At 48.5% G+C, this 26,761-nt stretch overlaps 1 protein-coding gene across 2 annotated transcripts in view; it reads right to left on the minus strand.

Annotated features, from left to right (window-relative positions):
- Window positions 1–26,761, minus strand: part of Mad1l1 (mitotic arrest deficient 1 like 1) — a 313,118-nt gene that overhangs the window by 175,669 nt on the left and 110,688 nt on the right. For both annotated transcript variants that reach the window (XM_070033421.1, XM_070033422.1), the window contains exon 11: window positions 14,817–14,961. In XM_070033421.1, coding sequence (XP_069889522.1) covers window positions 14,817–14,961 — 145 coding nt within the window. The remainder of the gene's footprint in view (window positions 1–14,816; window positions 14,962–26,761) is intronic.

The raw sequence follows: 26,761 nt of genomic DNA on the forward strand, positions 1-26,761 counted from the left end.
TAAGCCCTAGTGCGCCTGAGAGAGTCTGTCCTTTGCAAATCCCAGGCCCTAGAATTGGGATCTGTTTGGCAGGTGCTATTCTTTAACTGGGCTGGTGACCCCATACCTGTTTTCCCTGCAGAACAGGCCTGTACCAGTGTCCTGAACAGCTTTCCACTGGAAAGGGACTAGGTTAGGAAGCTGGTCCCTTACACCATGAGAACTCTAGGTGTCTTTGTCACCTGCAGAGCCAACTGGCTGGGTCTGGGAAGCCCACATCCTCCCCTGTCAGAAGATCTACCTCCAGCAACTGCATCAGACACACTCTGGCCATGTGTCCCACTCACCAATTTGGGCAAGTACAGAAGGCTGGTAGGAGAGAAAGACAAAAGAGCAAGCCTATTTGTTTTTCTTATGGTTTACCAGAAACTCAGCCCTGTACACAGAGAGCATCCATGCAGGCTGTTGGATCACCTTTGTGACTGGCCAAACTTGTGAGGACCACTGGCATGTCAAGCAACATCTTTCACACATGTCTCATGCTAGGTTCATGAAGTCAGGTGACGTCCTAGGACCACTAACCCCTATATATCCCACCTCTGGCTAAAGAAGAGACTGAATGATGACTATGACCCATAGTCTCTTTACAGGAATCTACAAGACCTTCCATCTCTACACCATAGCTAAGTAAAAGACCCCTGATTGAAACAACACCCTGACTGTACATGCACCAGGCCAGGCCATATCACCATTCAGACTCAATGAGCAGGCCTTAGGGAAAACCAAGCTTTCTGCACTGTACCCCTCTTGGACAGTACCTTCAGTTAAAACTGCTCCTTTCCCAAGACTTCAGTTTCCACTACCTATCCTCCTCCCCAAGTTAATCAGACAGTGAGGAGTTGAAATAAGGCAAGAGCAAGCAACAAGCACTAGAGAGGCCTGGTTGCTCATCAGGCACAGACTGACATCAGCTCATGGATAGCTCATGAACCAAATGCAGAATTCTGGAGCATGCCAATGATGCTTTGGCCATATGAGGTTTCCCTCTTCCTCTCTGATGCTGTATTGGGGACAGTCTGGATCTTTGTGGGTGAAGTTAACTAAAAGAACATCAACTCCAACTGTGCCCTGCTGTTGACTGTTTTCTACTTGGTGATGGATGATATTTAATACTCTCCAGCCAGAGCACCCTGGATCTGTAAATACGGATCCTGCTCTATTGCTATTTAATCACTGTTACGATGGCAAGGGCTTAATGGCCCGTGGTCTCATGAGAAAAGCAGCCAAACTGCGTAAAAACAACTGACTTTCCTAGATGAAAACACACTGAACTCACAAGTATGATGACATTGTCACAGACACCAGCTTCAGAACACCAGTGCAACAGTGATGGACTGTATACTGTGGGAGGGGGAGCTAGATCTCAAGCCATACGCTGAGAGGAAGGCCAGCTTCCCAGAGTGTAACTCCCTATATGGGTCAACTGTTTCTCCATAAAAATGGGACTTCACAAATTCTATGGTGTTTTCAAAATGAACTTTAAGTAAATTATATTAACAATCATGAAAATAAGATAATTTGTTGAATGGGAGTAGCATCAAGGTTTCCTTAACCCGGGCCCCAGCTAAACCTCTCTGACAACATGGAACCTTCCCTGGGAATGCAAGGTCAAGACCTCACCACGGAAACCATGGTAAGTAGATACCAGTGATGAGTCAACCAGTAGGCCTGGCACAGACCCTCTTCCCTTGTGGGGAGAGACTCAAAGCTCAGAGACAAGCTGGACCTTCTGACTCTACAGTCAGGAACCTCCCCAATACCATGGGCACAGGGACCTCATAAGATTCGTTGGTGGTAGTAAAACAAGGAACTAGGTAAGGGTACAGAACACCACAAATACTGTCCTGGCCACCAGCAGGACAAGAACAGATGCAACTGAACCCAGGACAGTAGAAGCGGCCAGTGGCATCATCAATGCTTCTAAAAAGTCTCCAGGACGGGCCTGGACATGGCTTAAACATCACCAGGACGCGGCAGCTATTTTTGGAAGCAACACTCCAGAGGCTGCCTTGGCAGGGAACCATGCCTTTGAGCACAACCATCAATTTTCACCTGCAGTCAGCTGCCTTTCCTTTCAGGATCAAGGTTATTCAAAGATTTGGATTTCTTCGAAATTGTGCTAAGAAGAGGTTTTCACCACAGACAAGAGGGGATTTTACATTATGAGCCAAGGCAAGGCCAGGCTAATACAAACCACGGTATTAGAGACACAGGTCCATGCTGGGCCTCCCAGTGACTCTTAAGTGCCTTGCTGACTGTCCTAGACTCAGGAGGTACCATGTCTACCTAAGGCCAGGCCAGAGGCTACCTGGGCTGAGAAGAAAAAACTGAGACCTAGAATTAGACTCTTCCCAGGGGTGCCTGGCCAGGTCTGGCTCCTCCTAAGCATCTGGCTCTTTTGTAAGATGACAGTCCTCAGCTTGGCAATTCCACATCTCTGTTCCCAGATGAGACACCAGGCTATGCCAAAGATGAAGGGTACCTCAGGGCCCTTCATCTCTGATGACACAGGGGGCAAGGGTGCCACACACCTGGATTAGGCTTAGAGAAAGTGTATATAGTTCCATACACAAAGTCGGTAGTGTGAATGCTGCACTCCCAGGTCTGTCCTGTACTTGTGAGATCTCAGGGAAACAGACAGGCAGGGTGGCGTGGACTGGACAGTCTATCTAGGATGGTAGTGAGGTCCTGCATACAGGTTGTGGCAAGCTCATTTCTCTGAAGAGGACTGGTGACAGGTGTCCTTGGGACAGCAACTGGAAGTGATCCTTTACAGGGTAGCATAGCAGCAGTGAGGACACAAAGCAAGGGAAAGATGCCATTTGCATGGCCTCTGTGAGGCCGTGAGCAGAAACTACAAGAGGTCCTGAGCAGCTTCCTCTCTCACTTCCACCCATCAGCTGAACACAGAGAATGAAGGATGAGTAAAGGCAAGGACAGCCAGGCTGGGGTTGCTCTGCTCCCTCCTTGCCCACTCACAGCCACATTTCTTTCATTGTAAAATGGCTATCATCATCAGCTTTCCAACTGCTAATTTTAAGTCACAGCATCAAAAACAGAAACACCTGCATGTGCTGTCCCCTGTCAGCACATCCACACTTCCCCAAAATCCCATTGGATAGCAGCCACAGAGCCACCTGTCGTAGGAGCCAGGGCAGAACTTGTATGTTCCTGCATACCTTCAGGAGCTTCAGAAGATGGGGAAGTAAGCGAGAGGCATGGGGCCCAGGTGCTCCCTGCCTGTGCCTCTTCACCCATCACATGAAGGAGCCCCACACTCACCACATGTTTACTGGGGCCTCTAACATACATGGAACTGTGCCCAACTGAGAAGACAGGATGGGCCTGGCCTCACAGGGAAGAAAAGAGGAAAGAAAGTATGGGGAGTGAGCACTAGGGGGGAGGGCAGTAGTGCCAGGGTGAGAGGAAGCGTGGGCATGGGTGCCTTGCACATGGATGGCAGCAGGACAGTGAGCAAGAGTCCCATTTTCCTGGCCCAGTGCTGCGCACTGAGGCATGAGAAGGAAACTCCAAACCATCCACCCTATAGTCCAGAGAAGTAAGGGGCTCCAGAATCAGCATGGCCCATTCCATGACACAAGCAGGCAAGTTACCCCACCTGCTCCACTCCAGTCCTCTGCAACTGCCAGTAGCAGCAGTACCTCTCGCCCTATCTTAATACCATCTTCAAATTGGAGATAAAAGACATTTTGTTTTTATTTCATGTTATCTCCTAAAATTGCTTTTCTCCCTAGAAATGTCTTTGTTCTTCCATAACCAGTACCAGCTGCCCTCTTGGTGGGACAAGGTTTACCTTCTAGTGTCTTTGCAAATGATACTTCCCAGACTGCATGAGTACTTTTCCCCCACCCTCTGCTGTCATGAGACTATCCACCAAGAAGGGTCTGAGTGTGCAACCTGCAGATGGGGAGAGGGAGTCTCAGAATGCACAGGTCCTTCTTGGTGCAGAAAGGGCACGATAACCCAGCAACCTCACTGGTAGCCACATCCCATCAGCTGCTGTAGGCTGTTCACCACTGTTGGCAGACAGAGAGGATAGGGCCAGTAGAAGCAAACAGACCTAGTTCTGAACCTAGGTATCTCTGCACTGATGAGATTGCAAGTATCACTGTAACTTGTCCTTACCCACCAGTGCTCAGGGCCATGCCTCAGAATGCCATGTATGGGGTCCAAACTCACCAAGGAGCAAAACCTTGCATGGAACACAATTCCATAGCTCAGTAACTACTGGGTGTAGATTCTCAGGGATGACTACAACCCTTCTAGTCCCTGTTAACCTGGGTCAGGAGCCATGCTATCATAAAAGTGAGGTGGGCAGAGGGAGGAGAGGGCAACACAGCTCCCTGAGGCACTCAGGTATCAGAATGAGTGTCCTGATGCTGAGGAAGGAGAAAAGGAGGCTGCTATGGATGCAGGGTGAAAGTGCACTGGTGGGAATGAGTGGCTGACACACTTCTACTCAGCTAGCAAGATACTCAGCTAGCCAGCCACACAAGGGCTCTTGAGCAAAAAGATCTATCTCAGACATCTGTGTCTGAGATAGAACATGTAACTCCAGCACTTGTCACTCTCAGAGTCTCTGTCCTGCCTCTAAAGATCACAAGACATCTATCAGCACTGGGGCACTTATTGGCACAGGGGCCATAGGGACCCACCAAGAATGCTAAATGAACTGCATTATACCAAGATCCCCATGGTGCTTGTGGATATCTGCTCCCACATTAGGGGACAGGCGCAGGGTCAGTGCAAATGGTGAGCTGTGCAGCAAGCAGGGTGAAGGGGAAGCTTGAGTGGCGACCCTGCAGGTTACCTGCCCTCTTAGTGGAGAAAAAAGCACATGCTTGGATCATGGCCATGCAATGTAGCTCCAACACACCCCTGGTGTCATATGATGGCTTCCTCTCCACCTCCAGGCCAGGCTGTTCCAGCACCTCACTTGTGATGGGAGGAACAGAGAGAAGAGGGACCCACCAAGAACAAGGACCAGATATAGCCAGATCTCGAGCTTACTCTCAGAGGACACTAGCCAGCCCAGCAGGTGTAAATTCAGTTCAGCAGACCTAAGCCAGGTCAGCAGAGCTAGGACACCAGAGAGGGGCTGCAGCATCCAAAGGAAGAAGAAGAGAGGCCAGAGTTGTGAGGTTCTGTCTTTGACCCTGCTGTAACTAACTCTACAAGGTCTATTGGCCTATGACACCAAGCCCTGCTCAGCTAGGCCAACCTGCCCACAGACCAAGGATTGAACCGAAAGCTCCCAGACACAAACAGATGGCCAAGAGAAAACATTCCATACTTGTGTGCAGGAGGAAGCAAACATCAAGCACAGGATGAGGCAAGTCTAGATGAGAAAGAATGGTGCTCCTGCTGCATAGCCTCTTTAGACCAAGTCTCTAAGCCATTCCTAAACCTGTTTGCTGAGCTAAAAACAAGGTCTGCAGTGCCAACTCCACATGCCTGAGTGCCACCAAGGAAACAAGACTGTAGTGGCACTATACTAGTGCACAGTCACTCTGGAACAGAGGCTCAGGAATGGATGAGGACACAAGATAGACTGCTACCTAGTGTTTCAGTACTTCTTTCAGTGTACCCAGGACTCATAACCATCAGCATAAGAAGACATTCAAGAGGAAATCTTTGGCTGAGAAGTGGTAAAGCATTTGCTTTGCACATATGAGGTCCTGGGTTCCATCCCAGTACTGCAAAAAAAAAAAAAAAAAAAAAAGGAATCCTTTCACTGAGTTGTAGAGAGTCCCACCTCACAGGGGACTGGAATGCTGGGAGGACCAATCCCAACAAGAACAGAGAGAAGGTCCAGTGTAAGTGGCTCAGGCCGATAATCCTAACTACACTGGAAGCTGAGATAAGCAAACGGCATTTCAAAGCTAGCCCAAATGGGGAAGTCTTTTTTTTTTTTTTTTTGGTCCGGTCGTGGGCCCGAACTCTGGGCTTAGGCGCTGTGCCTCAGCTCTTCAGCTCAAGGCTAGCGCTCTACCACTTGAGCCACAGCACCACTTCCGGCTTTTTTCTTTTTGCTTATGTGGTGCTGAGGAATCGAACCCAGGGCCTCATGCATACAAGGCAAGCGCTCTACCACTGAGCCACCTTCCCAGCCCCCAAATGGGGAAGTCTTATCTCCAATTAATCACCAAAAAAAGCTGAAAGAGAAGCTGTAGTTCAGCTTCAGTAGTAGAGTACTAGCCTTGAGCAAAAAAGCTCAGGGCCAGCACCCAGGCCTAGAGTTTGAGCCCCAGCTCTGGGGGGGAGGGGGGATGATGAAGAGGAGCAAGCACTAGAGGGAGGGGTGGCCAGTAGGAGGCAGGGTAGAAGAACCACTCTGAGGGCCCATCCCTCCTCCCTCATAGGCTCTTCATGTCCCATTTCCTTATTTGAGCAGACCCAGGCCTCAAAAAGCTTTTATAAAAATGGAAGCAAAGGCCGTACAAAACCCCTTATCCAGTAAGAGGTAGCAGACTGGTATAAGGTATGCATACTTAGAGCTCAGCACAGGGTCACACTAGCCAGCATGCAGCTCACACAGGCCTGATGTCCTACCCCCAAGAGCTGAAAGCTCCTGTCCATACAAAGCCACTGAATTCAAAACTGCCAGAATGTAAGAACCACCAACACATCATGTCGTTCAGCAGATGAGTGGATAAACAAACTGCTTCACCCAGGCAATGGAATATTGTTCAGTGATTTAGAAAAAGAGCAATCAAGCCACAAAAACCAGGGAAGAATCCTGAAAACATATTAAGTGAATGCTGCCAGTCTAAAAGGCCACACACTGCTTGATTCCCACAGCAAGCTCTGGCAAAACCCAACCTTGGAGCCAAAGGAAGGACAGGCAGCTGTCAGGGGACCATGGGAATGGGAGGGGAAGAAAGAGCAGGTGGGGCATGGACACAATCCCAGAATGGTTAAAAATCTGGAATCATGTGCCTGTCTAATCCCACAGAAGGTGCAATGCCATCAGCCAACCTTACAGTTAGGAACCTTGTATCTACCCTGGGGGACCAAAAGCAACAGAGCCCAGGGTCAACAGTGGGAATGGGCAGACCATGGAGCAGGCCTATCACCCAAACTATGCAGGAAGCATAGATTGGAAGATGGAGGTGAAAAGTAAAACACTACCCGAAAAACAGAGTCTCTGAAAAATGGCTGCTATCTGTTCAGACTAGGAAGGAGCCCTTGAACACAGTGGTTTTTCAACAGCACCCCAGGAATATGGGACTCATGGCAGATGCTCGACCACAATTCAGATGAAAAAGTACCAAGCAGGTTGAGGTCTATCTTTCCTGCCTACACAATGGGATTAGAACAAGCAAAATTCTGCTTGTCAACTTCTCCAAATCCAGGAGATTATCAGAAAACATTTCAACTCCACAGTAATGAAACTATCCCATATCAAAATTCATGTGTTAGCCCTGCATGACAAAACTCTCAGGAACAAAGAGGAAAGGACTGAAGAACTTAGCAGGGAGCATCCACATGCATCCCTGGCAATGAACCCCTTCCTGGAATGAGACAAGGCACTCCAGTGTGACTCTCCCTGCTACAGAGCACCTGACTTGGCAGGGCACACAGCTGTGCCTGGAGATACACAAGGGACAACACAGCAGAGGTGGGGATTTCTGGTACAGTAGGGTGGTGGGGTCAATACACAGACCTAACTGTAACCTCAGGCAGGAGATAAGTTTCACAAGACAGGGTTAAAACAGTTTTAACTCAGAAGGGGAGAAAAAAACCTTAATGATATGTAAGACTTTTAGTCTAAAAACATAAAACTTGCTAAGAGAAACTAAAGACTATCTCAGTAAATAGGCAATATATAATGCCTGTGGTTTAGAAGATGTTTTTCTTCCCAAAAAGGCTTACAGATTTATTGCAATCCTAATCACATTCTAGTGGAGCATTTTGTGGAATTAACAAACTGCAAACTGCAAGTAACGTTAGGCTAACGACCAAAAATAGCCATGGAATCCTAAAGAACCAAAGTTGTACAATTACACCAGCTCATATCAAAACTTATCCTGAAGCAGAAATTAAAGATGGTGTGGCATTGGCAGATGGACAGTCCACAGAAAGCAATGGAGAAAGATTTCACAGCTGCTCTACCCAGGCACAGCCACCTATCTGATGGTTAGGGCCACAGAATGCCAAGTGGGGAAGAACACTTTCCGTAGGCAGAGATGAATCAACTGCAGATAGAAAACCAAACAAGCCCGGACACCGCTTTCACATCACAGTCAAAACCCAATTCCACACACCATTAATGGAGGCATGGATGAGAAAAAGACAAAGAGCTCAGGAAAAAGTGAAATCTCTTTGATATCCACATGACTTTGGTAGGCTAGCGAAAAGGTAAATTTCAATAGGCGGACTGAGTTAAGATCAAAAACTTCTATTTATCAAAAGTCACAACCACAAGAGTGAAAAACTCAGTCGCAGGTGAGAAGAGCACAGGCACCAGTGGAAAGGTCTCTGCAGTGCCAGTCTCCAGCAGAGGCTGAAGTCCCTGAGCACTGGGGCAAACTAGTGGAATCAGACAACCCCACATTCCTGGAAGGTATGCAGACAACCAAAATCATTCCAGAGTGCACCAGAGTGTATTCCATGCCCACCTATAACCACCTGAGGGAAGCCCAGGGTCACCCAAAACCACCCGCATATGCAAGTGACGCCTGAAAAGCAGCAATGCATGTACTCAGAGAGAAGCTTAAATAATAACGTAGAGTTGAAGAACCTAAGATCCATATAACAATGTGGACAAATCTCACAAAGAATGCTCAGTGATAAGATGCCAGCCACAAAAGCACAAACAGTGATTTCACTCACACTAGGAGAGATGAACAATCAGAAAGGGGGTCCCTAGGGAGCAGAGGTGGGTGTGAGGAAACAAACGGCACAGGATGTTCAGGGCTGGCAGCTACCTGCCCCTATCTTGTACTGCAGGTCTGTGTACACACAGACCACAACACAAAGACTGGCACAGAGAAAACACCCATGGCAGAGCTAAGGTGGAACAGTTAAGTACATGAATCACATTCTAGAACATTCCACAGCACTGCCTGAACTGACAAAATCAGGAAAAGCTGAAGGTTCTCCAGAGGAGAATAGATAGCCACATCACAGTCTATTCATCTCCCTGTCAGGAGCAGTGAAGTAAGTGAGGGAATGTCAACAGAGGAATGTTAGGACAAAACAGAAACCACAGGGCTGGTTCTATTTATACAGAGTATACAAGTGAAAGCACACTTTTGAGGACATACCGTGTGCCAAATGACCTGAACAGGAGTGAACCAGCCGGTGGCACTGCTGCAGCTCTAGGAAGAAGCTCCCCCTTAGGTCACCTGTTCGGTGTCTTGCACAGGGAAGTGGCCAGCAGGGTCTGGCATCTAGACTGCTTTCTACAGGCACATGTCATGGAAGAGGTATGGGTGATTAGAACCTGTAACATACATGGCCACCCACTGGTGATTCTTTTCTGGAGGGACACAGGCTAATCAGGGCCTAAGAGAAGCACTGCCTTCCACCTCACCACTGGCACCTCAGTACCAGTGAAATGCAGCCCACACCATGCCACAACCACCTCTGCATTTGTAGGGCACAGACACTGGGACACAGCACCCAATTCCCACCTCACATTCCTTTCTGCACTGGAACCCAGAAGGGTCTGTGGTCTCCAACTCTTGCTGGGGTAGCCTACCTCCATGCTACATGTGCTCTTACCATACCTGGCTTCTCCTCATGACAGGGCCAGAGAAGTGCCAAGGGAAGAAGGCATGGAGGGATCTCACAGAGTCACAGACCTGGGTGAATCTCCAGGAACTGGTGGCACATCCTCCACGCATTACAGATGAAAGAGACACAGAACATCTGGGTGCTGAGGGCTTATGAAGGCACTAGGGTGCAGTAGCTACCTCAAGAGGTCTAGCCAGGCGCCGATGGCTCACGCCTATAATCCTAGCTACTCAGGAGGCTAAGATCTGAGGATCGGGGTTCAAAGCCAGCCTGGGCAGGAAAGTCTGTGAGACTCTTATCTCCAATAAACCACTAAAAAACTGGAAGTGGTGCTGTAGCTCAAGAGGTAGAGTGCTTGCCTTGAGCTGAAGAGCACAGGGACAGTGCCCAAGCCCAGAGTTCAAGCCCCCGACCAACCAAAACAACAACAACAATAACAGAGAGAGAGAGAGAGAGAGAGAGAGAGAGAGGGGTCTGCTCCAGGCCATGGAGGGCTAGACCTCCAGAGCTGGCCCTGGTAGACAAACCACCATGGGAATGTACAGCTATCAGCCCACCCTAAACTCTCCACAGAGGTTGACCCACTGCCTGTGCCTCAAAGTTCTGAGAGCTTACCTGCCTCTACCCACACTTGATTGTTTCTTTCGTAGCAGAGGCAGTACCAGCACTGCTGCTGACCAGTTGCTATCTACACCTCCACCCTCCCCAAGATCTCCCCAGCCGCACAGTACACTGCAGACAAAGCACTGACTACCCATATCCCTCTCTGGTCACTGCAGGTGGGCCCAGCATCTAGGCTCCTCTGCTCTAGATAAAGTTCAAGGAGTGGTGTGAGATCCTGATAACGTGGAGGTTTCCCACTACAGGGTGAGCAGCTCTGCCCCTGGCATCAGGAGAGACAGGCAAGGAGCATCCCCAGAGCAGCTTATACAGAAGAACTTGTTCATGGTAACTTAGTAGCACGTGCACTCCCAAGTTGTTGCCCAATGAGAAGCTCTGGAATTTGATTATTTCACACTAGAGTGTTCACAGGGCAGAATGGCACCACAATCACACAGATACCATGGAAGCAAGACAAAGCTCAATGCTAACACCTGGATCCCCAGTGACCACTGCCTTTGGGATCCAGCAAGGGGTAGGAGAAAGGGGCGGATACAGAAGGGGAGATATTTCATTTTTTTTTAAATTCCTGTTAAACATTAGTTTAACTGCTTATATACATAAGATTCCTCAAAAAAAAAAAATAAGATTCTTCAACCATGTTGTGGAATATTAGGGCACACTAGAAATAGTGCATTTCAAATAGGAAAATGGTTTGTGTTCACCCAGTTCTTGAAGCCAATTTTCAATTGCTTAAAATAGTCATGATATTTTACCAAGGTAATTATACTCTTAGCTATCAGTAACAATTAACTCCTTAGACTGGAGCTGCTTAATAAAGGTCTCGAAATAAAATTGCACATTCCAAGCACTGTATACTAAATGTCAAGCGCACAAACAGGCCCCTCAGAAGGGAGGCAGCGGCTGAACCATCAGCAGGGCACCACAAGCCAGTTCCACAGCCACACAGGGGGCAGGTAGGGACATCGAGCTCCTTGGCTGGGGGGTGGGGGGGGAGGTTCCAGGCAAAGGGTACAACAGATGCAGGACTCCTTCCCTAGCAAGATCAGAACAAAACAAACAGTCAAGATACCCTGAAGCCCAAGGGAAGCCTCCTTGTGGGATCTTGGAAGTGAGCACTCCTCAACCATAAGCAAACCATGTTAGGGTCCACAGGAGGTGGACAGCACCAGTGGACATCACCTTGCACAAGCCCTTGAGACAAGGCATACTGCATTTCTTCCTGGCCCAGCCTAATGAACAGTTCCATCATGCCAGCTGGCAGGACAGATCCTCGCATCTCAGGCCCAGTGACTGCACAAGCAATTGGTATCGACCCATTGCAACACACCTTGGAGGGACAGTCAGTCTCAATAATCAGTCAGTGTTGGGCAATCAATATCCGCCATCTCCCTAACTCAGGGTGACACCGCCTGTAAGCACAGCATGAGTGAGGGTAAGGCTGATTTGGTCCAGAAAGCTATCATCTTTTAATCTGCTAAGCAGAGGAAAGAAGAATGGAAATTTCTTCCTTGGGTTGAAGATAATGGACTTCAAGGACAGAAACTCCCCAGAAAGGAAGCCAAGCAGAAACTGGAGAAGCCTGGAGATCTTGGTTGGGGCAGCATGGAGCTCAGATTCCATAGGTGACTAGAGAGACCTTGCCACATCAGCTGCCTGGTGACTGCTCACTGTGACCAGAGGTGACCTGAGATGGGATCTAAACACTCACCAGAACCACAGTAAGTCCACAACACAGAATGAGGGTCACAGACTTTGCCACAGGCCACCCCTGGCCCAGGAACAAACCATGAGTCACATGGTTTATTTAAGTGTGCCAGAATGTGACTGGGGTATAGGCTGCTGGCAGGTGAGGCTGACCCACCCAGGAGCTCAGGGTCATACCAAGGAGCTGCCATTCATCCTGGGTAAGATCATCAGTGGTTACTCATTATTAAGACCTGAGACAAGGACAAAATGAAATCCAAACCACCCTCCAAGCTCCCCCCAGCATGACTTCCAAACCTGTACAATCAGACCCATAAAAAAAGATGGTTTAAAAACCACAGTACAGGCCTAGAATGGAATGCTACTCAGTAGTGAAAAGGAACATGCTTTATATAGGGACAATAATTTGGGTGGTTTTTAAGACAGACTGTGTTGTCTCCTAAATGCTTGTTTCCCTCCCTAAACCCCTTATACCAATTTCTGAGGCAAAGCATCAGAAAGGGGCAATCAGGTTGGGGATAGCCTCTCAGGTGGGACCAGTGTCCTAACAAAAGAGGCCCAAGGCCTTCCTAGTCCCCTGTGCTGCCTATAATCCAGAACAATATGCAGACACCCAGCCTGACAGTGTCTCAGCCCTGGGAACTATGAGCAATCCTTTTCTGTTATTCATAAACTGTCTAATCCATGACATTTGGTTATATAGCAGCTGAGCAAATGGAGCTGCCTTCCCTGAAGCTGCTCCTTCTCCTAAGGTTATGAACCCACTGCCAACTTCACAGCCACCACTGTTAGGCTGCAGCTAACTATTTTCTTCATGTTTACTGGGCATGAGTCCCACAGAGCCTCCGTCAGGAAGGGCCATTCGTGAGTGACACACCAAGTGCTACAGTGGAACACTATGACCCTATGGTTACATTTTGAGGCACTCAAGACATCCTGAGACTGCAAGAAGTCTCCAGAGGCTTCCAGCCCCGACTGCCCACACTTCATCCCACAGGAAGTGTGGAGCCTCCCAGATTTTAGGTCTGTAGTGCCTCCAACCTGATGATTGCCCACCAAGGTACCCACTCCCAAAACACTTCCCACTGCCTCTGATGGCCACTTTGTCCTCTTGTCCATAGCACTGGCACAAACATCCCACACTCACATGATACTCTATCACATATAGCCTGGGTGGGCTGTCATCTCTTCTTGGCACTACACTGCATCAACTGCACTGTGACTGGACCCAGCAACTACGATTATATGTAGACACAGCCTACTTCTTGCCCAGTTCCATCTTTGGCTAAGACACCTTTGTCCAGGATACCTTCTGTGTCCATCATGGCACTATATCTCTGTCACAGATGGTGAGTGCTGCTGGCTCTTCCCACTACACTGTCAAGCCCACAAGGGCTACACTGTTCAGGCATATCATGTGCCTCATGCTGACACTAGTGGGCACACTACAGGCATTAGAGGAGGAAAGGAAGATGAGAAGGCCCACAGTCCTACTCCCACAACCATGCTAAAGGGCTGAGCCTCTCCTTGCTGAGGAAGGAGGTATGGGGACCTGCTGCTATGGGAGGGCACTTTGGGTTCCCCTCCCTCTGGTTCCACACAAGCAGGCCTTTGCTAGTGAGTCAGTTTCTGTGGCCTGTAGAAAAGGTCCTGGGAAATGCTTTAAAGAGACAGTGACAAACATTCAGGAGTGTGAGGTAGCCCCAAAACAGCATTCATTTCCAACAGTTTCCTGGCCAGGAGAGCCCGGCAGCAAAAGAGCTGAGTTCTTCAGACACAAGGGCAAGCCAACCCGTAACTTCCCAGTCTTCCCAGGGCAAAGGGTGGGCCACACAGGCCCTCTGCCCATATAACAGCAGCATGAACACAGTTAAGAAGTCTAGCAGCAAGCTGGATGCTGAGCTTGCCTGAGTTCAAACCCCATTACTGGCTCTCTTCTTCCATGTCTTCTGAAATTTCAGTGTCCATGGTAAGGTTTGTCTGTTGGTTTCAAGTTCTAGGACTTGAACTCAAGGTCTAAGCATTGTTCCTAAGTTTTAGGCTCAAGGCTACCATGTGAGCCACAGCTCCACTTCCAGCTATTCTCGGTGGTTAATTGGACATTCCTGCCCTGGGAGGCTCCAAAAACCATAATCCTCACATCTCTGGCTCCTAAGTAGCTAGGTTTATAGGTATAAACCACTGGTGCCTGGGCATGGTAAGATTTTAAATAACACTCACCAAATACCTTCATTCACCCCCAAACAACCTCGGCTTATCATGGTTGCTTTCAAAAATTGTTCAGCTACAACATTAGAGGGGCAGGCACCAGCACAGGTCTTATCACTGGGCTGGGGACCAGAGCATATGCAGTTCTATGCCCCTGGATAAAGGTAGCATTGACACAGAGCCCATTGAGCGACTGTCCTGGCTGGCATAACAGAGAGGACAACTGCCCTGCCGCTTGATGTCAAGAGCTCTGACCCCACAGAAAGCCAGCAAGGATGTGTAGAGTGCTTGATCCCTCAGGCCTAACACCACAGGTGCTAGATGCTGGATCCACAAGGACCCTGGGGCTGAGAGGGGGACACAGATGGCAGGTACACACATGAGCTCTGCTGAGGTCTGCATGAAAATGATGGACCAGGGAGAAAGGGACAGGCATGGATAAAGCAGGGCAAGCTGGCTACCCTTTAGGTAACCTGTACCTTGGTGAGCAGCAGGACACGCTTCTGGAGCCTTCGGGCCAGCGCCTCATGGGACTCACGCTTCTTCCTCTCCTCTAGCAGCTGGCTGCTGACCTGTCGTACCTCATCCTGGAGCTGCTGCTGGGCCTTCTCCAGGCGCCGGGCACTACACAGGAAAGCAAGGGGGCAGAGCAATGAGGTCTGGCTTGGCCGTCCATCCAGGGCTCAGGAAGCACCCCCAACAGCAAGCCCCACCGGGATGTCCTAAAATAGAGCTGCACGTGCAACCACCACGCTGTCATTTCCTCACTCCTGAATAGCTACTTAACGCCTTTCAGGAGTTTCTGGATTTCAAATAGACACCCAGGGTGATCCCAGAACACGGTGAGCGGGGGAGGGAAGCTCGACTCCACATACAATGGAAAAAATTGTCAGCCACGCAGAGCTCCGGGATGGGACTTCTGAATGAGCTAAATTGCCAGCGCCAGCACTTCCCATGTGAATCACAGTTGGCGCAGATGTGCAGCATGCAGGAGGAAGGCTGAGTGCAGTCATGGTGGGGAACCGTACTGATGACTTTGTAGAGCAAGAGCCAGCATACGCTGGGTGTTAGGACTGTGGAGGGGACAGACATCACGCAGCCAGGATGTGCCCTCCTACATTTGCCCTGTGGCCAGTTGACCTCTCCCTTCTTCAATACCGCTTTCTAGTTTTGTTCCCCTGAATAACAACAGCCTCCCTATGACTCCTTCTCTTAGTCCATCTCCCTTCACACAGAAGGGGTGGGGCAAAAGCTGAACACTTCTCCTTAGGAAGAGGAGAGGAATTCCTGAAACTGCAGACTGTTCACAGGCTGACCACAAACATGCTCTGAGACAGCAAAGCATCTCATAATGAGGCCATCACACTCCTCTCTCAACACCACCAGCTCCTCATAGTCCCACACTAAAGGCAGGTCCCGCAAAGGCTGGCTCAGAACCCCTGCCAGAAGGTAGTACCCAGAAACATGGAAGGCAGAAATCATCTGGCATCCTACTGTGCCCTCTGATCCTATAGGTCCCTAAACTCTATCTACCCTCACAAGCACTAGGGGATGGAGGAACAGCTGGGCAGAGAGTCATTCAGATAAACAGGGAACTTAGGACAGGGCCCCTCCCTCCCAGACAGGAATACACAGGCCACACAACAAAATGGTGATGGGAACTAGTTCAGCAGGGGATCTTTCTCTAGGAAATCCCAGTATTATGGCTCTGCTACATGGTGAAATATGTAAGATTCACGTGAGGGACAATGAGAATGAGGCAGCTTTGAGGATATAAAATCTTGAGATGGGGCTGTGAAGTATGTTTGCAATCTTAGATCATTCTTGATACCCAAGTAATTCTATTTGTTTTCAAGAAAACCTAAGCTAAGTTCCAGTGGCCCATGTATATAATCGTAGCTACTCAAGGGGCAGAGATCTAAGGATTCCTGCTTCAAGTCAACCCAGTCAGGAAAGTCTGAGATACTTATAGCCAATTAACCACCACCACCATCCCTCCAAAAAAGCTGGAAATGGAGCTGTGGCTCAAGTGGTAGAGTGTCATTCTTGAGTGAAAAATCTTAGGGACAGCATCCAAGCCCCAAGTTAAAGCCTACCATATATAATAGTTAGGATATATAAGGTCTCCACTGCCAATTCTTCCTATTTCACATCTGGGCAACAGTTTGTTTAAATTATACTTTAGTAAACTTCTTTTAACAGCTTAAGAATAATTTGAAAGTGAATGTAAGTCAAAAATTTCTATGTGTGTATATATATATATATACACACACACATATACATATATATACATATATACATATTTTTTAATTTTACTTTTTCCTCCCCAGTCCTGGGGCTTGAACTCTGGGCCTGGACACTTGTCCTTGAGCTTCTTTTGCTCAAGGTAAGTGCTCTATCACTTGAGCTACAGCACTACTGTTGAAAATAAACTGTACAACCCTGTGTGTCTGTGTGTGTGTGTGTGTGTGTGTGTGTGTGTGTGTACCAAGTTCAACAACAAATGTACTCATTACCTTACATATGTAACTGTAACTCCTCTGTACATCACCTTGACAATAAAATTAAATTTAAAAAAAAATTATGGGACCTTAGAAGGGACTTGATGGTGACTCTGGTCCAGCCAAGCATGGCAGGGAGCTATGATTTGGCCCACCCTGCCTAAGCTCAGGGCAGAAGCTTATAAGAATAAATACTGGACACCAGAGGCCATCTCAGAAAACCTGGCAGGGATGCCTGAACCAAATGAAGAATCAGCCAATGGCCACCTGCCCCTCTAAGTGTTCTACAACCAAAACATAAAATAAGACGAGTGCAAATACTCTTTGCAAACCTGACATATTAAGAGGCTATTTTGAGATCCAGTTCAATTCAAAACTATTCATAGACCAATTTAATAATCAAGAACTGTGAAATCGACTCTTGAATCATTGAATTCAGGTGGGAAGTTCACAAACGTTTTAAATCACTGCTCCAAAGTGGCTAATTTAATTAGAAGAATGGCAGCATTCACTTAATGCTTTAAAAGCCAAGGCACTTTAAGGCAAGAATCGGACAATGCCATCTTTCAGGTGACAGGGCACAACAGAATGACAGACAAGCCTAACTGGGTAAGGGGGCACTCTGACAAGGTATCCTCATGACAAGAGAGTCAGTGCAGACTTGGGAGAAACTAACAAACTGCAAGCCCTTCTCTTGGGAACACAATGTCCTCATATCTATCTAGAGCTTTCTCTGCCCAAAGTAAACGTAAAACTACACAGCTATGTGATAGCTGGCATCGTTCAGAGTACAAGACTCTGGCCCTTGGGCTGAGCTACTCATGAAGCTACACACTGCAGCTGGGCCCAGACCCCTTAAGGAAGACAAGGACATAGTTACAGAGGTGCCTCCAACCCAAGTCCTCGACCCAGACTCCGATGTTAGAAGACACAGCAATTGCAGCATCTGGGGGTGGTGCTGGACCCAGCTTGGAAAAGCTCACTTGCCAGGTTATATATAGAGAAAACCTCAGGCTGGGAGTGTGGCACTTGCCTAGCACATCTACAGGTCTAGGTTCCATCCTCAGTATAAAAAAAAGTGGCTGTCCCTATCTCTACCTCTGATCTAAACTATAGGAGAGTAAGTTCTAGAGATCTGCAGGGTCACATGACAAATAGTGCTGGGCACTTAGAAACCTAGCAGGGCAGATCTCACTTACAATAACAAAACAGATTGTAAATTTAGCAAGAGGACATAGGAGGATGATGCAAGAGGATGATGATATGCTTACTACATTAATTGCCATCATGGTATCATAGTATATACCTATGCTCATAGCCATCAAAATATATACATCAATAAGTACAATTTTTAACAGTAGGCATATAATCAATAAAGCTAAAAAAAAGAACAGTGACATAAAAACAAATAAAATGGTAGGGCTTTTTTCCCCCAAGATTATATTCAAGGAAATGTTTGTTTTCTTTAAAAAAAAAATCCTTGCTATATAGCCCAGGCTGGCCTCAAACTTGTGATCCCCCTACCTCAGCTGGTATTAAAAGGGAAATTTGTTTAGAGCTATCCATCACACTACCTATTTTAAGCTTTGTGTCACTTTTAGCTTTCTACCATTGGCTTTTAAGAAGTGCATCATATCTAGGACGAGCAGGGCAGGTGGGCAGGAAGAAGACCCTTACTCTCTTAATAGCAAAGTACATTTCATCTAGAGAAGAGGGTAGTAAGTTAAACCAAAGGAACTCACACTCCTATAGGAGACCCCCAGGCAGCATCGACTGCAGACCATGACTCTGCCACAACAGTGGAGACAGCACCTATGAAAGCCACCAACCAGGCTGGACAGTCAGGCCCACACCCTGCAGGGTTGGTTCCCAGGTCTCCAAACAGACCAAGCAAAGCTTCAAAGCCCAGGTCATTGTATGAAAGGAAGGTGGCTCCAAAGCACTCTCTGCTAAGCCTCACTGGGGACTTGGAGCACCGGAGATGGGCAGGTATCAGACCCACAAAGCTACTCACGTACCCAGAGTTTACCAACATAAGGTCTGGCCAAGTAAGCATAAAATCATGAACTGGGGGAAAGGACAATCCTAAGACACTAAGCAGATACAACTGTAGGAGGCAACCACAACTCTACAAAGATGAGAGGATAAAATCATGAAAATAGGGGAATATAGATGAGGTCCCCATGAGATGGGGCACGAATGGTGTCTGCACTGGGAGGGAGCCAGAGAGAAGTTCAGGCCAGGTAGAATCCAAGTATTAAGAGTTTCTAAGCATTAGAAACCCTGCAGGCCAGATTCAGCTGCTAGACAGGAAGGAGGATGTATGAACAGAACAAGCAGAAGGCTCACAGGCAGGACAGGAGGTACGCAAGGCCTTGCTACTTCCTCTGGCCTGGCCAGATCTCTCTGATACACAACACAGGCTGACGAAGTGCCAGTTGGCTGCAAGTCCCAATGCTGCAAGGCTGAGAGCAGAAGAAGGAGCTGGAACTGAGGCCCAGGCTTCATTACTACTGTTGGCAGAAGACAGATAAGGACCAAATAAATGAAGGAAGCTCTACTACCCAGTGAGGCATGGTGAAAAGCAGAGCACAGAGATACCAAGAAGACAACACCATGTGCGCAGTCAAGGGAGGACAACAAGAGAGACCTTTATATCAAAAACACTCCTGGCAGCAGCATAGTGTGGAGATGGGAGAGGCCATGGAAGGCAAGAAGTCTGAGGTGGGCCAGGATAGGAAGCAAGATGCAATGGGCAGATGGGGTGGACCTCCATGAAGAGCTCAATAGGGTAAGAGCAGAGACAGAAAGTGCCGACAGTCCCCTCCAAGACACTTCCGGGCTGCAAAGGTGAATAGAACCTAGGCTGACAGAGGAGGGACAAAGGTGAAGAAGGTACTGACTCCTGAGCTGGGTCTGGTGGCCATACTTATAATCGTAGGCAAAGGCAGGAGGTTTGTAAGTTGGAGGCCAGCCTAAGCCTAGGCAAAACCCTGTGTCAAAAGAAAAAGAAACAGAAGAAAGTGCTGGCTCCTGTTTATAGCACGGAAGTATGCTGACATGCTCCAAGATAATGCAATAGAGGAACAGAGTCCTGCAGACACAAAGAGGACAATTTAGCAAGAAACCCTGAGCAGGAGAGAACACACTGTCCAACAAAGGGCTACCCCTAAAAGCCCTCAGCCTTCACTGGCTCCACGAAGCCAGCCCAAAGGGACTGAAAGTGAGTACCTCAAAGCAGTGCCACCAATGGCTCTGCCCATGAGGATGCAGGAGAAGGGGATGTGCAACCTCAGGTTTGAAGGGAACCCTGTTACTCTGCCCCAGGGGCCCTCCAGGGGCCCTCCAGAGAATCTCTACAGTTCAGAAGCATTTGAGCAACCTCATCCCAGAGGATCAAGCCACAGAGCTCCCCAGACTGCCAATTCTTCCCCACTGGGAAGTTCTCTCCGTTCAACTTCAGCCTTTCTTCTTAGGAGAAGAAGAGAAAGCTCATAAAAAATTAAACCTCTAGCTCCACACCAGGCTGAACTCTAAGGTCAGTGGCATTTCTGTGAACCTTTGGTGCTTCAAGGGAAAGTTGGGCATGTTTGCCCATCTGTACTTTTGTGGCAAAACCTACTGAAGAAACAAGTCTGTGCTTTTGAGAATCATCTTTGGATGTGACAGGCCACTGGGGTTCACTTTAATGTGATTGCCATCAGAAACCCCAGCCTAAGAATATCTACTTTCAAGGAACAAGGAAAGGACATGAGACATTCCACAGCAGCAGGAGACATTTTAACGACCTTCTCCAAGACACTGATGCTCCCAGCTCTTTCTTCGCTCAACCTAGTACCTCAAAGCCTTGTGTCTCCCTTGTCTTAGCTTTAGCTGGTACCTTAAACATGCACACAGCAAGAAAAGTGTACCTGCATACAGATACAAAACCCCAAGTCACTGTGGCCACCAGGAGAGAGAGACTCTGCGAAATGTAGGTTAAGCAAGTGCTAGGCATACTTGAGGGTGGAGATGAGCAGGGAACCTGAGTCCTACCAGTATGTGAACACAGAGGGCATGAATGTACTTCAACAGACATATCCAGGCCTAAATTCAAACCAACTCAGCTAAGGTAATATCACCTTGCTGTGCTCTCCTAAAATTCCTTGTGTGGGGCCCCCAGCAATCAGATCATGGGGAGAGCCCCCATGACAAATGACAGTTCTTATAAGTGGTCCCAGAAAGCTACCACCTGTCTTCCACCCTGTGAAGACACAAAGAGAAAATGCCACTTACAAACAAGGAGATGCCCTGGCCAGATACCAGTACTGCCACACTGTGTTTTGGGGTACCCAGCTCGACTGTACAGCTTTTGTTGTTCAGGGCCCCACACTCTGGTAGTTTTGTGACAGGAGCCTCAGGTTGTTGAGACAATCTTACTGTAATTCAAGGTAGAGGGCAGCACATACAGGACACGCATGCTCGATGCATGCAGACTGCCCAATGCACTACGCTGACAATCAGCACTGCAATAAAACTGTGTTCAAACTGTTACAAACTTCCTGAAAACACCTCTACTCTTAGGGAGCTGACAGCACAGATCAAAAACCCACTAAGACAAACAAGTTCTAACCTGTCATTTTGCACAAGAGTAAATATAGACCTAAGTGCCTGAGTTACTTCCATAAGGACAAGTCCCCACCAGGAATCAGCAGTGCTGGCCTTCTCTGGCATCTGGGCACTGTGCCTGCAGCAGCCCACAGCACTAAGAGTGCTAGAAGAAATTTCTAGGGGCTGGGAAGGTGGCTCAGTGGTAGAGTGCTTGCCTTGCATGCATGAGGCTCTGAGTTCAATTCCTCAGCACCACATAAATAGAAAAAGCCGGAAGTGGTGCTGTGGCTCAAGCAGTAGAGCACTAGTCTTGAGCTGAAGAGCCAAGGGATAGCGCCCAGGCCCAGAGTTCAAGCCCCATGACCGACCAAAAAACAAAAATCAAAAAAGAAAGAAAGAAAGAAAGAAAGAAAGAAAGAAAGAAAGAAAGAAAGAAAGAAAGAAAGAAAGAAAGAAAGAAAGAAAGAAAGAAAAGAAATTTCTAGAAATCTGCTTGTCCAGTGAGGGGAAGAATGTGGCTAGGAGGAACCACAGAAATGATAGAGGTAGAGTTGAGACCTCACAGGTGGATAACAGTAAGGGACATCTGTAGTGTAATCCAGGCCCTACTCCTGGATCTAAAATACAGTTACAAATACCATGAGGATGAAACCACAGGATGCCACAGTCTAGAGGACAGCAAGCTGACCACCAGCCCAATGGGACAGGGCACCATGGTGTTCTAGGGTAGCAAGTAAAATCACAGGGGCCCTGTTTTCCAGCAAAGCTTTGACAGCTGAAAAGACAAACAAGCTCACAGTGACAAATGGAGACAGGCAAAAAGGGCCCAAGAGGCCAGAGGAATGGGGTTGCGAATGGGATAGGAGGAGCACAGGGAGCAGAGAAGAGCTGTCTTCCAGTGTCCGAAACACACAGGGAAGGGGGCCACACTGACTTCAGATGCTTCAGGCTAAGGACAAATGACTAGTAATCTCATGCTCGGGTCATAGAGGAAGGAAAGCTGCTCGGGGAGGATCCTACAGACTGCTGGAGCACTTCTAGAGGTTGTACCCCAAGTGACTCAAATTTCCTGGATGGGCTTTATTTTTGGCAGCTGTGACCTGCAGGACAGATAATGAATATACAGGGAAGTAAACGTGGAAGAGATTATGTGAAACAGGTGGGGATCTCACTAGTCCCCATCCAGCCAGCGACCAAGGAAGGACCACATTACTTTTCATGCCCATCAGGTGGAATTGACCAGCTGGAAGTTGGCTTTCTTTGCCTCAGTACACCCCATGAAAAGCCTTAACTTATAAAATACTTCTGTCAAAGACAGAAAAGTTCACAAGTGCTGCCAGCAGCAAGGCAGGGCAGCCTGAGCCAGCAGCAGGAAGATCCAGGGCAGTCAGGGGATCAGGGCCTGGCCCTTCCCTGGGCAGAGTGCTGTGGGAGATTTATGGCAGTTTTCCTGGAGGCATCCACACCAACAACAGGTACCCAGGTAGGTGCAGCATCTGGAGGTGCTAGGCAAAAAGGAGGGCAGAGGTTCCTATGAGCCACAGATCAAGAAGAGGTGAGGTCCATGTTCCATGGGAACACATATCCAGAGGAAATGTCTTTTGTTTGTTTGTTTGTTTTGTTTTGGGTCCGGTCGTGGGCCTTGAACTCTGGGCCTGGGCGCTGTCCTTCAGTTCTTCAGCTCAAGGCTAGTGCTCTACCACTTGAGCCACAGTGCCACTTCGGGCTTTTTTTTTTTCTTTTTGCTTATGTGGTGCTGAGGAATCTAACTCAGGACCTCAGGCATGCAAGGCAAGCGCTCTACCACTGAGCCACCTTCCCAGCCCCAGAGGAAATGTCTTTAAGGGAGGTGCTGGAGGGGTTGGAGGTGGAAGGGTGTAGAAATAGTGCCTAAATTATATGAACCTCTGTAAACCAAGCCAGGTCAGCATGCAGAACAGATGCCAGGAGGGAGCCAGAAACAGGCTTAGAATCAGAAAAAGTATAAAAGCCAACAAGGGACCCAAGGTCTCACGACAGGGAAGTCAGGGACCCTGCCTAGACCTGCACTATTGAGAGGACCTTAGAAACACACTTCACCAGAGATGGTACAGCTGATGCACACCCACCATGTCTTGGCTGTTCCTGATGGGACTACTTCTGGAGAGAAACAAGGCAGCTTGGCTCAGGAAGGAGCCAGGGACCAGTGGCCCAATAGAAGCCCACAGCACCTGACCCATGAAACGGCCTGTACATTTGACTTCTTTCTCTGCCCTCTGTGCCTCCTCACAGACACACAAAGCCACTAATGGTTACCCACCAAACAGCCACAGAACTTAAGTTATACAGGCAAAGTATAAAGCATGCAACCTCAGCAAGCATCAGTTCCCTATCGTTGCCTGCCTTATGGGAATGTCAATCCCCCAGCTATGTCCAGCAAGGTAGAGGCCCCACCTGCACCCGAAGAGATGTCCTACACAGACACATACGTGGAGACCTGTTTTTCTGAGTCTACTCAGGGCTAACAGCAGCCATAGCAGAAGGGAGTGCAGCAGGATGTCCTGCACTGTCCACTGCCCACACCATTGGGTAGTGCCTTGCAGGTTAGAGAAAGTCCTCACACAGGTGCTCCTAAGAACAGCCTAGACAGGCCCAGACTCAGCCACACGCAGGGGCATACTACATGGCCAATGTTGCCCTACAGGTGAGACAGGGCTACCAGTGACAGACTTTGGAACATGTGGAAAGGAAAGGGAGGGTTGGAGTGGCAGCCTACCCTGGCTTCTGCCTCACTGAGCCCACGCACAGGCCCAGAGGGAACTAGAATCTTCCCTCAGCACCCTTGACGCCCGAGCTCAGCGTAGCACACAGCTGTCTTTATTTACGCCATCTAATTCCAATCTTAAATGCCTCCAAGTGTCATTACACATTTCTCTGAAAAAAAAAATACAAACAGTGGAAACAAAACCAGAGAATAAGAAAAGCAAAGACTGAAATAATTACCAATCAAAGGCACAGCCAAGAGAGCAAGCTAGGAAGCTACAGTCTGGCCTCCAGTCACTGTTCCAACACAGCTTCTGATGAGAGCTCTGTTCCTAACATCTCATCAACTCGAATCACCAAATTCAATTTGCATTCTCAGATAAACAGAGGCCACACAGTAAATACTCTCATCTGACCTTGAAATGTGAGAAGGAAAATTGCCCTTTGCAATTTCAATTCAAATCCCAACCATAAAGTATAATCCAATTTGGTTGGTCAAATACCAACCAATGGTCCCAGGGTTGGGGCTGCCTCCAATAAGAGGACAAGGGGTAGCAACAAAGCAGGGAACCCATTCCCCAGGTTGCTCATACCACAGGGCAGATCACCCTTCAAATCTTTACTGAGTTACCAACCACCATGTAACAGTCCAATTTTTAGAAGGAAAAAAAAAAAAGATGTAAACAGATGATTAAGGCAGCAAGGGAGGAGGGCAGGGCACTAGGGATGTAGCTTGGTGGTAAAGGGCTTGCCTAGCAGCATGTACAAGGCCTAGGGATTCTTATCCCAAGGCCCTAGGTTCCAAAAAGATAGCCAGAGCTAGGCACCAATGGCTCATGCCTGTAAGTTAGTTATTCAGGAGGCTTGGGTCAGAGTGTTTGAGTTCCAAGCCAACCCAGGCAGAAAAATCTTCAAAGGCCCTGGGGTTCTCATCCCAGCACTGAAAATTTATAGTTTTGACATACTGCCTATGACTGGTTTCTTGTCAGGGCCTATTTAGCCTGAAAAGCCAAAAGGCCTATACAATGATTCGGAGTTTAGAAAACTAGTGGGGGATGTGGTGCTATGGCTCTAAGTAGTAGAGAGCCGCCTTGAGCAAAAAAGCTCAGGGACAGCACCCAAGCCCTGAGTTTAAGCCCTGTGAGCAACAAGAGGGGTGGGGGGTGGGGGGACAGAGAGACAGACAGACAAGGCAGGCCGACACTATTCGGGGGAGGGGGGACTAAAATAAGACATAAGCTGTTGCACACAGACAGCCCAGCCCAGCCCAGCCCAGCCCACTACATCCCCCACCATGAAAGCTGGAAGCTTTGGCTACTCTTGCCAGCCAAGCCGACCTGGGGTTCTTCATATGCATGAATGAAGTCCAACCAAGGAAAACCAGTGCTTCCAGCCCATTGAGCCAAACCTCCTTCTAAGAGTCCCAGCAAGACTTCAGGGAACCTACTCCTACCAGTGAACAGGACTGAGAGAAGTCCTGGGCTCCAGCTCCAAGTCTACCACCACAGCAGCATGGTAAATACCCATGCTCACTTTCTCCCTGAGGCCTCCTGAGGCAGAGGAACTGTCACTGCCTCCATTAGGCTCTGAGCTGGGAGGTAAGGGTGGGAGGGGGCCCACACCCCATGTTACAGAAATGGAGCTGTACAATCTGTGCACACACTGTGAACACCAGAATCAGATCTCTCTCTCGATCTCTCTCTCTCTCTCTCTCTCTCTCTCTCTCTCTCTCTCACTCACACACACACACACACACACACACACACACACACAATCTGACAAAGGAGGCCAGACGAAGTCTGTGCCAGCATAGCCAGGCATTTCCTCTGGCCCTCTCTCTCCTCCCTCCCTCAGTGGGCCAGCAGCACTCCCAACCTTCTCCGTGTGGTCCTCTAGCTGTACCAGGACTGGAGGACCAGGGGAGTCCTAGGAGACCTCATGCAGACCTGCCCCAGGATGAGCAGTGGAGGTAGGATGTGGAGGTGAGGAGTAACAGCCCCATTAGGGCCTATATATGATCTGTGTCCAAGGAGGCCCAGCAGGACTCCGCAGGTCAATGAGGGCCACCCTCAAGGATTCTGCTCTCAGTTGCTTTCTGCTTCATGCTTGGTGACACCTGTGGTCTTGCTTCCTATTCACTCAATCATCCTGTGCCACCCTTACCAGAGAACTATAGCCATGAGGCCATCCTACCACAGACTAGAGCCGCCAGACTTGGAAATAAACATCTTTTCTCGTTGTATGTTAATTGCCTCTGGTGTTTCATTGTAAAGACACAAAGATGACTGACAGTAAGGAGGAAAGGAGAGAGCCACAGACAGCCAGTATGGAAGTGTCAAGGAGAGTGACTGTATTCAGAAGTGTGTGCATGGGTAACATGGAGGGCAGGGGAAAGAGGACCCCAGAGCTTGGCTAGAGCACCTGTCAACACAGTGACCTTAGCTACCACCTAAAGGTCAAACTGTGTCAGCAGGCTCACATAGCTAAGTCATATCACCTATGTCCAAGGACAAGGGCAAGGACACAGGTCATATGGCAGGACCAGGCCAAGGACAGAATTGCTCCAAGGAGTGAGAAACTCAGACTTGGTG

The sequence above is a fragment of the Dipodomys merriami genome, unplaced genomic scaffold (genome assembly GCF_024711535.1).
Source record: "Dipodomys merriami isolate MVZ:Mamm:240054 unplaced genomic scaffold, mDipMer1.0.p SCAF_22, whole genome shotgun sequence".
NCBI classification, from domain to species: domain Eukaryota; kingdom Metazoa; phylum Chordata; class Mammalia; order Rodentia; family Heteromyidae; genus Dipodomys; species Dipodomys merriami.